The 13,652-nt window shown below is 40.9% G+C and overlaps 2 protein-coding genes across 2 annotated transcripts; one reads left to right on the forward strand and one right to left on the reverse strand.

Moving 5' to 3' along the window:
• Positions 1–2,330: 2,330 nt before the first annotated feature.
• On the reverse strand, positions 2,331–5,033 carry LOC311318286 (mannose-P-dolichol utilization defect 1 protein-like). The gene is made up of 7 exons (XM_084449572.1): positions 4,844–5,033; positions 4,472–4,537; positions 4,242–4,374; positions 4,046–4,131; positions 3,802–3,920; positions 3,395–3,505; positions 2,331–3,218 (listed from the first exon to the last, which is right to left on the reverse strand). The coding sequence occupies exons 1-7, from the start codon at positions 5,010–5,012 to the stop codon at positions 3,096–3,098; spliced, it is 807 nt and encodes a 268-aa protein (XP_084305698.1). The 5' UTR covers positions 5,013–5,033; the 3' UTR covers positions 2,331–3,095.
• A 3,297-nt stretch (positions 5,034–8,330) lies between these two features.
• Positions 8,331–13,604, forward strand: tm4sf21a (transmembrane 4 L six family member 21a). The gene is made up of 5 exons (XM_084449391.1): positions 8,331–8,691; positions 10,118–10,183; positions 11,770–11,903; positions 12,054–12,240; positions 12,358–13,604. Exons 1-5 carry the CDS (start codon positions 8,515–8,517, stop codon positions 12,364–12,366), a joined length of 573 nt encoding a protein of 190 aa, XP_084305517.1. The 5' UTR covers positions 8,331–8,514; the 3' UTR covers positions 12,367–13,604.
• The last annotated feature ends 48 nt before the right edge of the window (positions 13,605–13,652 follow it).

Consider the following 13,652-nt stretch of genomic DNA (forward strand, 5'->3'; position numbering starts at 1 on the left):
ACACAGATGTGACTCTGTTGGCAGTCCAGACCGGATATGCCAGTGTGTTGCCATACATGTCTTTAGACCCGATGTGCTGGGACTGACTGTTGGCCATCTAATGGAGTAAGGATAATGTGAAGAGACTGGAGAGAGAAATCGAAGGTCACAGGAGATCTCTCTCACCAAATAAAGTATGGGGTGTTGAATGTTTTCATTACGATAAACTATTATGTTTAGCTCAGTATATCTGAGGATTTTTTTTCTTGACAGATGGGTACAGCCCAAATAAAGGCAACACGGAGAAGCCATGACTGAGACCCTATTTGAGTAAACATTTCATACAGGTTGACTGCTATGGAAACTCAGAAAAATGTCTGAACATAATGTATTAGACATTGACAATCCCAAGTGTTGCACTCAAATAAGTCTTTTCTCAAATATTTCAGAATTAATTTGCCCCAAAATGGGTTGATACACTGTCTAATTTATATTAAACATCAGTTTAATACAGTTCTATTCACAACTGTTTCCAAATGTTAATGAACTTATGTTTGATGATTTGGTAAATGTTTAGCTTTAGCTCAATACTCTGTCTCCAATGCTCAGGCTATTGTGAAATAAACTGTATTTCTTTTTTTCAATGCCCTTACACTAAGGGTATGTTTGTGTAAAGTAACCTGACAACAATGATCTTAAAAAAAAAAGGAATAAACAAAATTAAATCTAATTATTCTACTGTTGTATGTGTTGCCTGCTGATTTTGCATGTAGAATTCAAAACAAACATTATAGATTCTGTATTTAAGAAGCTGAGCAACAAGAAAACTTTTGGATGTCATATTCCAAGTTGCTCCAGCACCCACATGCTTTTTAAGAAATTTATGTGGGAATCTTTGTATTAAAAATATAGACCTGTGATACTGCGATCTTAGCCTCAGGCAATTTTGTTGATAAATAATACTTTGATACTCAAATGGAACTTCTAAATTTCAAAGACTAAAATTGGCCAAACAGCAACTTGGAGGCACGCTCAAAGGTGACAAAAATCAGATCAATAGCTGAAACATGTCAAATTTAGGTAAGGCTTATTCACACCAGGGGCAACACCAATAGGGCACTTAAAATATCTCACTTTCCCCTTTTCCTTTTGCCCGCTCTTTGCTCCATATAGGCTCACACAATAGACAAGTGGCTGTCCAGACCATAATTACCCGTTTCGGAAAACGCATTGTTGGATGTCTTTGAGCATGCAGGTGCACACAGTAAAACCGTGGTTCTCAGCGTTCCTTATGGCTGCCTTTGTCCTCTTTTCTCTGAATATCCCATGGGGCAGAAAATTAGCATTGCATTGAGGGCCTCGTCTTCCTTATCCCACAGTCCAAGCTTAACCCTTTCACTGCTCCCTGCTATTCTCATGGAAATGTGAAGGCCTTGCCAGCAACGACTAGTCTGTCCGGGGAATGTTGCAGAGCAACTAGGATAAGTGTGCATCTTTCACTCTATTTACAGAATTTGGCTTTCTAAAACTTTATCTGAAGAGTGCAGCATGACAATAATGTGTTAACAAAAGATATAAGAATATAACAATGCTACAAGCTCATATTTGGGTGAACCTGAAAACTGTGATAGGTACAGATAAAATTAAGTTTATGAACAAAATACCTTCTACATTGTGAAGGAGTGGAAATTTATGAATTGTCCAAACAAGGAATACAACTTCCATGGGCACTGTGGGGACACATCTTTTGGCAACATAAGGACTGTTTTGGTGGAAGTGTGACATGTGAGGGCGGGTTGCCTAGACTGGCTGCTACGCTCTGGTGCCATGTGACAAGAGGGGGCTGGATCGGCAGCATATTTTAGCACAGCTGTGAACAGTCATGCAACAGCGCGGCTGTTTTCTGTCACGGGCGACGGGGTGGCAGCCGTTGTGCGAGTGTGTGTGTGGCAATGGAGGAGTGTGATCACAGAGATAGGAGAAGACATGTCCAGCTTTGACATGGAACTATCTCGGCCACCAATGCTGTTATAGTGTATCCACTGCAATACTGGAACTTTGAGGACCACCTTTACCAATGTATCTAGGCTCCAAACCGGGCCGGTGTAACTAAGGGGTAGTATCACAATCACATTATGATTAGAGCCACTGGGAGGGTGTTTTGTGTGCAAGAAGCTCACCTCCACATCTGTGCTTCTCCAAGGGAGCACCCTTAAGTTTGGCCCAACCCATCTATCCAGTTCTTTGTCTCTCCATGCAACACCACACCACACAAGACCATCAATGCTGAGGTCAAATAATATGTAAAAAAAAACGTTTTTAGACTCTCTGGTTGACTTATTGGTGCCGATTTATTTGCCTATTCTGCCTTAAATAGTCAATTTCCAGTTCAGGAGACTTTGGAGTGGACCCCCTCAAACAAACATCACTTCAGATGTTCATTTCTTAGCTTATCCTATTTTGCACTAGCATTTTGTACTTGCTCTTTGCACTGTCCTGGCTTTTCACTGTCCTGTCTCGTCCCTGCACCCAGTCCAATATTATGCACCACAACTGAAAGCAAATTCCTAGTATGTTGAAAACTCCATGGTATTAAAACAAATTCTGATTCTGATTTTGAATGGGAAATGGACAAGTCAACAATGCTTCCAATCACAAAAAACTTCACGTTTCTGAATGGAAGAAACTTTGATTGCAGGCATCAAATACAAAACATAATTCAGATTTACTATACTTATTAATTCCTCAGCTTCAATTGAATCAATTGCCATAGACATAATGAAGGAACTTCACAGTTACACTCAGAGAAAAGTATGTTGCCAGTGGTGGATTTCCTCAAGACATTTTAACTACCCTCTATCCCCCTCTAGAGGCCTACGTGAGAATCACACGAAGCTCCTCTAATGTATAATTTCCTGACTGAATAATATGCTGCTGAACAGCTCAATACTTTGCCAGGCAATCAATATTATCTATTGTAAATTTGACCTTCAATCATATTGACCACATTTACAGCCATAATAGCAAAAATAAAATAAACACACATGCATGATATGGAATGTGGGAAGTAAAGATTCACATTTTTCCTTTGTGCTGGTCTTGGGTTAAGATAGCATCTACTGTTTCTTCTCTTTCATACTGGTGCTTCTGTTCCAGTACCATAGGACCTGGGCCAGTAAGAGGCAGCTCAGACAAGCAGACACCACATGCCCCAGAGTATTGAGCGATTGTCCGGTCTCCTTAAGGCGATGAATAGTGGAGGAGAGAGATGAAGAACAGGTTATGATTTAAAAATGAAGGACAAGTGGAAGTCAAATGAGATTAAGGACATATTGAGGACTGGCGGGGATATAAATGGTACATCTTTTTCAAGGAGCCAAGTAGGGTGTGTAGTCATTCCCTTTAGCCAATATACCTGTAGGGAAGTGAAGATTAGCGCCAGGGAGCCAGCAAACACCAGGGACACAGACAGACCTGACAGTTGCCCCGTGTGACCGTTGCAGTAATTGGTCCCAGCCTGAAGACCCTGGACAAACAATAGACCAGCAATTAGCACCTGATTTGCATACTCACATTTCTGTCATTTCAGGACAGGTCTACTGTATTATAGCCAGTCATGAGACAGGTTCAGGATGGTCTCAGGAGGCTTCTGCGTGATGTTCCAACAAACAAACTTCACATGCCAACTTTGTCGCTTTTCACCTGTTAAATTGGGCATATAACAATCATGTTCAATCACAGACCTCATCTTTTTCTTCCAAACCGCTGGAAGCCCTACATCATGTCCACTAGCAACGGACTAGAAGAAGAAGAAGAAGATACCTTGCTTAAAACAACAGCCGCGATGCCAGAGGCCTGCATCCTGGAGACGACCGAGGGAGGGGTCACGCGAAAGGCCAGTAGGAGCATCCCTCCACAGTGAGCCAAGAGCAGCAATACCCCTGCCAAAAATAAGGGACATCATGCACTCAAGTATTAGTGCAAGATGCCCACATAATTTGAGCTTATATTTTGTTATGACTTTATCATGACTTTCGCAAGCACATATTAGGGGGAGTGGTCAAACCTTTGGCGGTGTTACCACGGTAGTGTAGAACCAGGAAGCATGTGGCCATGGTCAGGATGAGCGCGAAGACTCTGTCGCCCCAGGCACTGACCAAGCAAATGCACATGCAAAAACCAAAGTCGGCAATAGGCTGTGTATTACGTTAAACAATTTCCCCCTGAGAGGCTTCTGGGTAACCTTGTCACATAATTTGTACCTGATGGGGAAGTTGTTAGCAATGCAGTAGACCACAGGACCCGAGAGAGCATACAGCTCGACCAGGACCGAGAGCAGGCTCAGCCCCTCTGCACTCCCGGCCCTCAGCAGCTTCCACACCTGAGGAATCTGTGCTGTGGTGGGGGAGAGGGTTTACAGGAAAGTAGGGCCGTGAACATCTAGCAAAAACAACCAGAGAAAAAAGGAGAGAGAGAGAGAGAGCTTTCTCACCTAACACAGTGCCAAGTAGGATCCATACCCCCAACGTTTTACTTAGAACGATCTTCAGACATGGAACTAATGCGGGAGAGAGTGAGAGTGCTACTGAATCATATTAAAATCACTTACAGAATTTAAGGCCAAGGGGAAGTAATGACCAAACGCCTACAGGAGCTCAATGCAAAACAATATGATATCTATTTTGCATAACATAACACGCATTAAACATTCCGTGTAGTCGTGCAGGCTTCCATGCTGAGTCTGACAGTAGCGACAACAAGCCCATTGCACCGCCCACATGCACAGCTGGAATGAAATTCTGAATCAGCCAATTGCACATTTATGCTTTTTGTTGTCGTGTAAGTTAGGCTAGCTTGTCCTTACCGTGAAGAAAGTTTAAGTCGACAAAAAACTTGTCATAGCATGTATCTGGCATTAAGTAAGTTAATAAAAACTCTTTTATGGGGCTGAGAGAAAGCGCGTCAACCTCCGACGTGGCCATCCTGCGTCGTGGAATGTTGTTTCCCCAATGGTTTTGTGGAAACGCCTCCATCCATTAACGCAGTTCCCCAAATCTTCATGAGAAGAGTTCCCTTGAGTGGAGTCGCGCTACAGTAGGCTACGCATGGGTCCCCGCCGGCCGCTAGGTGATCCCCGAGTGCCGATGGTAAATATAGGCCTATGTTTTTTTGTTCATCAGTGATTTGCTGCGAATCAAATACCTACCTCCGCTCCGCCCCAGCGACAGCGCAGGGCGAGAAGTATTGTTTTCGGTGGCGTATGTTCATTGGCGTGTGTTCATTGTTGTGTGTTCATTGGTTGGTTGGTTCGTTAGCAGGATTAGGCCTATGTGAAAACTACAGACCTATGTTCATGAAAGTTGGTGGACGCCTGGGGCCAATTTAGAAGATTCGAATCACTGGGACCATGAATTATGCTGTGTTCCATTTGCGTCGGAGATGACGTGATTCCTGGGTTCGACCTCAAAGTCATCATCAAATATGTCATCTGAACTCGGGATTTCCGCCATATTACTTGGGATAAAAAATCTACCCCGACTTCATCAATGTCAGCTGCTGACGTCAATCAAGATGGCTACTCTGTGCATCAACAATAAGTGAAAGCTGTAATAAGGCTGTTTATTATAGCGCTTCCATATTATTTGTCTCATTAAATCAGTCGTACACACATAGGCTACTGTGAAATGTCCATCACAATGTTGCTACGAAGTTTGTATGCGCACAATAGCATAGTTTATTGTTATCAACTGGTATTGCTAACAATGGCTAACTTGGCTAGAACTACAAAGATGGAGCAAAAATGGGGTCTTCGCGTTTTGTTTCTGGAAGGCATTCAACTGGGATGTGTCGTCATCCCGGGCGGGAATCCCGATGTTTCTGATACAAATGGAACGCATCTTAAAAACAAAACTTAGAGCGAAGTCAGCTCCCCGTGTGGGGGTGCTAGGGGGTGTGGGTGGGGGGAGAGCCCAGAGTCCACCAAACTTCTATTAATACATCCATGGAATGTCCACAGACGTTCCGGCAGGCAGCTCGCTAGCGTGATGACGTTGGCGTCTGTGTAAGAGACTAATGGTGACCTTTACCTTTGACATTTGAATACCAAAATCTAATCCAATTAGTCCAAATGGACATTTTGGCCAAATATGTACAAATTCTGTCAAGCCGTTCTTGAGATATCGTGTTCAGCAGGCCAAAAACACCTTTTGTGAAGTCAGTGACCCTTGACCTTTGACCCCCACAATGTAATCAGTTAATCCTTGAGTCCAACTGGACATTTAACCCAAATATGAACAAATTCCGTTAAGCCTTTCTTGAGATATTGTGTTCATCAGGCCAAAAACATATTTTGTGAGGTCACAGTGACCTTGAACTGTGTTATCTGATAATCATGTCTAGTTGTGCCTTAATGTCAGGAGACAGGCTAATTTCATTTTGATTTTAAATGTTTTATTAAAAATACTTTCATACAGCTAGCCTATGCCACCAAACACACTATGAATTCAATGGCGCGGCAGGCAATTATTCTTGTCGACTAGCCTATATTATTCTATACTACAATCCTTATAAGATATACTATACTCATGTTAGTATACTAGTGTGTTCTTCACAACATTCAAATCATCAACTAACAAACTTAAATTCATATATTGAACTTATCTGACTCAAAAGCGGCGTTTTATGAAGAATACAACTATATCTCACAACTGTAGCCTACCCTATGTGACGGGAACCAAACCGGGACAATTTTACATATCATGTGGGAGTGTCCATCAGTGGGAAATGTTTTAGAAGTTATAACAAAACATCTCTCTAAAACACTTAATTTAAAGAACAACTATTTCGGCCCTAGGGTGACCTGTTTTCTTGCTTCCCTCTGGAAAATGTAGGGGTATGTCCATTCCCCCTTTCTGCGCACTGTGTTGTCTATGCGTATGAAATGCACTATACAAATAAAGTTTGATTTGACTTGATTTTACTGGTCTCCTGAATGTATGATTTTGAATGATGATTCTGGGCTGAACTACATTCAAAGACAGCTGTGGCTATCAGCATGCACGGTTGCTAAAAAGATGTTGGCGGTTAGATGGCAACCACCACACACCCTTTCTCCATCAATGGGTTCATTCTTTGGTGGAGATGTTGTCTATGGAGCTCCCTGTGGCTTTGGGGCATGCCAGGTTGTGCTCAATGCTAGAAAGGAGGCACTCTGTACAGCTAGAACTATGATAGAAAGATACTAGTTGTATTACTACTTAAAATGTATATTGCAATACCCCAAGGTACAGTTGTCCTACTGTATATGGTGGAATTTAGTGAGAGACCCATGGGAATGGGAGGGGTTGGATTTGCGGAGCGAGTCAAGTTGCAGATGTATGCGTGTGTAGTGTGTAGGGATTTTTGTTTGTGTGTTACTGTCTCATAGATAGACATATATGGGTGTATTAGTCAGATGTATTGTGTTACTGCCCCATAGATAGATGGATATGGGTGTATTAGTTAGATGTTTTGCATTGTGATGAATCTATCTATCTATCTATCTATCTATCTATCTATCTATCTATCTATCTATCTATCTATCTATCTATCTATCTATCTGTCTGTCTGTCTGTCTGTCTGTCTGTCTGTCTGTCTGTCTGTCTGTCTGTCTGTCTATATACTCTTATTTAGCTTATTGAAATATGGTGGAACCAATTCATGGTTGATATACGTCAGCAAAAGTTGAAGCAGTTGAAAATAAAATAAAATAAATGTAAAAAACAAAACAAAAAAGTACTAGTGCATAGACCAAATAACTGGAATTACAATCCTGCAGCTCATGAGGGTTGGTGCACATTCTCTCATCAATGATTCACTAGACGTGAGTCTGCTATGTAATCTGTTTTACAGTTTAGCTCAATGACTCATTGTTACTCCTACATTTATAGCAGGGCCACTGGTCCAAAGTTCAAGAGTACAGCAGCGCAGACACACAACGCAAACACACACTGGAATAGGCCTAGGCTACACTCACATAGTGTGATTTAGAGAATAGAAAATATATTTCACAAAAGATACAAATTAGGGGGTTGTGGTGTGAAAATGGCATGATAGAACAACCCAAAGCAAATGTTTAATGTTTTGTTTTAGTTTGAGTACTTTTATGAAAAGCTGTAAACGAGGGTTGTATCTGTATTGTAACTACCCACTACCAACACTTCCTGTTCATTCTTCCCTCATTTGTCTTATCATTTGCAGCTGCCATGGCAACATTAAGAATGTAGGCTATCATAAAGTCATAAATCGCTCTGGTAGACAAACATTCACCACCCCTCTCAAAAACAGCCCTCCCACATAGTATTTAGGTGATTCCTGAGCATGTACATACAGAGAGAGGGGAGAGATTTCTCTTGATAAATCCTTTCAGTGAATCTAATTCAGCAACGCAGTACTTTATCAGTCTTACTTTGTGTAGAGGCTCTTATCAGGACCACGTTCTCAAACCTCCTGGCCAATAGACCATAGAGCTAGAGTAGTCTGACAGAAAGAGACAGCATGTGCACAGGCAAATGTTCCCAGTGCATTGGGGTAAGTCTGTACCCACTGGCACTCATCTCTATAATCTGTAACATCATCCTGTTCTTCCCTGGCTGGGATGTCACGTATGCCAAAGATGGGCACATTACAGAGGAGGTGAAGTACATGGGAGGACTCGTTGGAGGGGGCATCATGGTGAGTTGTCTTCTAAATTAATAAATATTTATCCTTTGAATTATTGTTTAGAAATATATATGAATATGTTATTTATATTTATTAATAAATATATGAAGTAAAAAAAGACATGCTGTTGATGATGATGATTATGGTACAGTAAGTTCCATTTGCTGAGTCTCAAAATCCACCGTAAAGGAGTAGTTTGGTATTTAACATCATAAGCCCTGTATAAGGTTATTTATGATCATATACAATGGTCCATATCAATGTTTTGACAGACTTTGCACTCTTGAGATATTAGTGCTCATTGCTCATGTCACAGGTAATTACACAAAGGATCTCTGTGGGCATATGCCCATAGAGATCTATTGTGTCCTTCGGTATGGGCGTTAATATGCCCATAAAGATCCATTGTGTCCTGGGCGTTAATATGCCCATACAGATGCATTGTGTACTAATATTGCAATTATGCAAAATCTGTCAAAATATGTATGTGGACCGTTGTATATGATCATAATTAAATAACCTTACAACAGGGCTTATGCTGCTAAATACCAAACTACTCCTTTAATGTCACCAATGGAAAGTGAAGGACTTCAGCACCGCCGCAATAAGCCAAAGATAGTGCTGCATTAAAAAATATATACATTTTACCTTTGGGTCATATCACAGACACTTTTATTCAAAGCGACTTGTAGGAGTAGGTTACATTGTGTTGACTTTCGTTGTCTTTTATTATTGTCCTTATTAAGCTCTGCGTTGTGTTTTGATGACAATAAAAGACGGCCCCCAATCTCACAAAATACCACACAGTCCAGTGTTTCCTTGTTCTGATGTATCCCAAATAAATCTCTCCAACACGGGATTTGAGCGACATTGCAAAAGCTGTTTATTCCAGAAGGTTTTACATACAAAGGACGATGGCATATAGTCTAATGTACAGTTGACCTCTCTCTGTATGCTGTCTGGACTCAAATCAAAGCATTGGTCTCGTTGCAATGTTCTTATGTGGTTTGAGTGTCCTCCTCCCTCGTCTCTTCTCCGATAAGACTGTCTTTCTGGTCTCTTCTGTGGCCTTGTTTTGTCAAGTTAACCTACGCCGCCTCGGCGCCCAGGTCTCTATCTCTAACCACAACAATGGTGTTTGAGTGTACCAACCATGGAATGTCATCTTTATCTCATAAGTCTATGGAAGAGGGACACCGTTTCTTACAGAAAGCTCCAGCTACAGCCATACTCAGAGGTCAATCATTATAATTAGGAACAGCTAACAGGATCAGATTAAACCAACATTTCTCTGAAAATAAACCAAATTCATCAATATTAATCAATTGTGATGACAATGTCTTCTGAGAGAAAAGGCAGAAACAGCTATTAGAAATGATTTTGTAAGGAGAACATGTCAAGCATCATGACTACCTGCTGACTACCCATTCCTCAACAGGTATTGATCCCAGCATTCCACATTCATCTAACAGGAAAGCAAGGTTGCTGTGCCAATCGCTGTGGGGTGAGTTCATTTACAAACGGGAATGAATTGTGGATGTTCACAATGCAAAGAGGGAGAGAGAAAGAGAAAGAGTGAGTGAGGGGGAAGCACATAATCTTATCAATGTTTTAATCTCTTTATGCTACCTGTGGAAGTTAATAATCAACTAATTTTATAGATCTTATCATCATTAGTTAGATAGGCTAGCTTGCAAAAGCTAGCCCAACTTGTGATATTCCCACTATTTCTTTCTTTCTTTCTTATTATTATTCTCCCCATTTTTGTTTCCTTTATAACTTCTTCATACTTTGTGCTAGAAACTTCATTCAAAAAATGTTCACGATGTTTAGCTCTTTAACGGATTTATTCAGATTTTTTATATTTTTTATAATTTTTTTTGTAATTTAACTTTTAATAGTAATTTGTGTGCAATTGAAACTGCTGGTGGAATGTTCAGTATCATTATGTTTTTAGAGTGGTGGCAGCTGTTGCTTTGAAAATATTTACACATTTTGTAAACTGCTGGCACTCCTACAGTTTTGAAATCTCACACACTTATTATACATCAAAACTTTCACACAACTGTGCTGATTCGTACAATGTAAGTATCTAAGCTGTGTGACTTATACTTTTCACTGTATGACGATTTGTTCGGCAACTGCGCTTCCCATTGAAACGTATGGCGCTACACTCTTTTGAGCTGCTAATTTGGCATTTTTACCCATTTTCTAACTTGTCACTATGCCTACAATTTTAACACCTCGTACATATATTATACATAAAAAACGTTCACACAACTGTGCTGATTGGTCCAATGTAAATATTTAAGCTGTGTGACTTACCGTTTTTGAGGTATGACGATTTGTTCGGGAACTGCGCTCCCCATTGGAACGTATGGCAACGCACTGTAACTTTCGAGCTGCTAATTTTGCATTTTTACCCTTTTTCTAACGTGTCGCCATACCTACAGTGTTTAAGCTATACAGACATATTATACATAGAAATGTTCTGCAAGTTCTCAGGATTCCTATGGTGTCAATATATAAGCTGTAACATTTATAGTTTTCGCGATAGAGCTGTCTGAAGCGGACCATGTCTAGGATCAGAGTCTCAGTTGGGATTAGAGTGGTGGCAGCTGTTGCTTTTTATGAATTTGTGTGCATATGCAGCCTCTCTTAAAGGTACAGGCACCCTTTTATAACTAATGTGGTAGCACAGAACTCAGCCCCTGAGTGGGATATATATAGACACATGGTCTTCACCGGTGCGGGCGGGTAGGTGGTCCGGAGAGGGGTACACTGTCCCTGACCAGCTCTGACCTGAGGGGGCGGAGTCTCGTCACCACGCCACTGTCCACGCCACAGACCCCACAATTCAGCCCCTGAGTGGGATAGAGACGCACGGTCTTCGCCAGTGGGTGCATGGAGATTGCCCGGTCCATAGTAGTTCTAGCAGTAGCTGTTATATACAGCTGCAGCATCTAGCCCACCTCACATTTTCTCCAGGAAATGTACTTTCTAGTTTGCATTGTCATTTGATTTTATTCAAAAAGTTACATACTCACTATTCACAAACAATGATTTTGGTCGTCCTGTTTTTGTCTACAGATGTTCCTATCCATTGCATTTGCTGCAGTTGGGGTTGCTGGCGCCCTCTACAGTTTCTCTGTGGCAGTGCTTGGCCTGGTAAATGGGCCGTATTGTCGAGTCCTGCTAATTTGGTTAACACCCTTCAAAGATAGGTGAGACGATTACTTGACAACATCTGGAGTGAATCCTCATTCAGTGTACCTACATACCTTACATACCCTACATACCTACCTACATACCTTACATACCCTACATACCTACCTACATACCTTACATCCCTTCATCTTCTTTGTTCATTACAGAGAAGAGAGCTACTTGAACAACAGAGATCTGTGGGCGCTGTGCACCGAGCCCCAGAATGTGGTGGAGTTTAACGTTGGCCTGTTCTCCACTTTGCTGGTGACCAGCGGTTTGCAGCTGGTGCTGTGTGCCATTCAGATGATCAATGGTCTCTTTGGTTGCCTATGTGGAACCTGCAAAAGTCAAGGGGTAAGTGGGAACACCGATATTAGGCCTACTAAACCATAGTAACTAAACCCAAATACACAAACCCTTGTCATGTGGGGGGACGTTGTATACTGATCTTTGTTGATCTTGCCCCTGTAGCCCCTATGAGAGACCATGCAGTGCTCATCCACACTCCATGCAACACCATGATGATGATGATGATGATGATGCTGAATTGACTGGGGCCCTCCAGTGGATAAAGAGCGCTTTTGCATAAATATATAACTAACTAACTAACTGCACACTATTATTATACAGTAAATGTTTGTTGATTCTGTGGTGGTTAATGTTGATTCTGTGGTGGTTTGGATTTAATGTCCTCCTTTTTGTTTTAAATGCTAAATTAATTTGAAATAATGTCATATTATTTCCCTGCCACATTCCACAGTATAGGAGATAAAATACAGGGAATACTTGTCCTCTGGAAACCTTTATTGTATGCCATACAATTACAGTACAAAAACTCCTTTATTCCCACTCAACAATATCATTTTTCTGCTAGGTCCAAATAAATTCTTATCTATGCCTGATATGTATCTTTATGTTTGGTTATAAACATTTTCCAATTAAAATTCACAAATACACAATTCAAAGTCTGTGGAATATTTGGCGGTTCATCCAAACTTCAATGTATTGAAAATGGAATGATGGCGTTCAAATGACAAGAAAGGCAAAACATTGTGGTTAAAAGGCAAAAAAGTATGTAAAACCGAAACATTTTAAAAATACATTTCAGCTCAGCACATATTTAATAATCTATACATTGAACATGGAGTGGAGTGAATCTATGTTGAACATGGAGTGAATCTATATATTGAACATGGAGTGAATCTATGTTGAACATGGAGTTAATGAAGCTACAGTCAGATTGTATATATGAAAGAGTACAAGCAGTTGAGCTCTTGCTCCCCTTCTGTCATACTATATGGATATAATACTGTAGCCTAGCTCTAATGATGAAGAAGCTGAGGCCACAGAAACAACATGGAGTGCTTTTCTCAATGGTGTATTGGCACTGAAACCAAATGAATCCAGTTCACAGAGTCTGGAGAAAGCTTTGCAATTACGGGGTAAGAACAATGCCTGTGTGTTTAAGTACTCTGTTGTTGAGGTAGACAAGAGAAAGGAATGAAGTATTTTGAACTACCGCCAAATAACAGGATGTTGTGATGTCAGTTTTAAAATGCTGGTTAGGGTTGTTTGATACTGCGTGGAAGGTAAAGCTATGCCACTCATACACATCGTTTTCCCTGGCCAACCATTTGGTCAATTTGAAGACAAATAGAAGTCTGGTGGTACAGAATATTCACATCTAAACATGAAAAACAGTAACTTAAAACGATTTTGCCACAAAGAGTGTTAGTGCAAGCTCGGGAAAGATGGAGTGTGTTGGG

Source organism: Borostomias antarcticus (assembly GCF_949987555.1).
Source record: "Borostomias antarcticus genome assembly, chromosome: 15".
NCBI lineage: Eukaryota > Metazoa > Chordata > Actinopteri > Stomiiformes > Stomiidae > Borostomias > Borostomias antarcticus.

Bases quoted from the DNA above. Each gene is read 5' to 3' on its own strand.
- LOC311318286 (XM_084449572.1), bottom strand. From the start codon at position 5,012: ATGGAGGCGTTTCCACAAAACCATTGGGGAAACAACATTCCACGACGC. The intron at 4,132-4,241 runs GTACAAATTATG...TTGCTTGGTCAG, and splicing joins GCTAACAACTTCCCCATCAG to TGCCTGGGGCGACAGAGTCT. The intron at 3,219-3,394 runs GTATATTGGCTA...CATCGCCTTAAG, and splicing joins TAATCTTCACTTCCCTACAG to GAGACCGGACAATCGCTCAA.
- tm4sf21a (XM_084449391.1), top strand. From the start codon at position 8,515: ATGTGCACAGGCAAATGTTCCCAGTGCATTGGGGTAAGTCTGTACCCA. The intron at 10,184-11,769 runs GTGAGTTCATTT...TTTTGTCTACAG, and splicing joins GCTGTGCCAATCGCTGTGGG to ATGTTCCTATCCATTGCATT. The intron at 11,904-12,053 runs GTGAGACGATTA...TGTTCATTACAG, and splicing joins TTAACACCCTTCAAAGATAG to AGAAGAGAGCTACTTGAACA.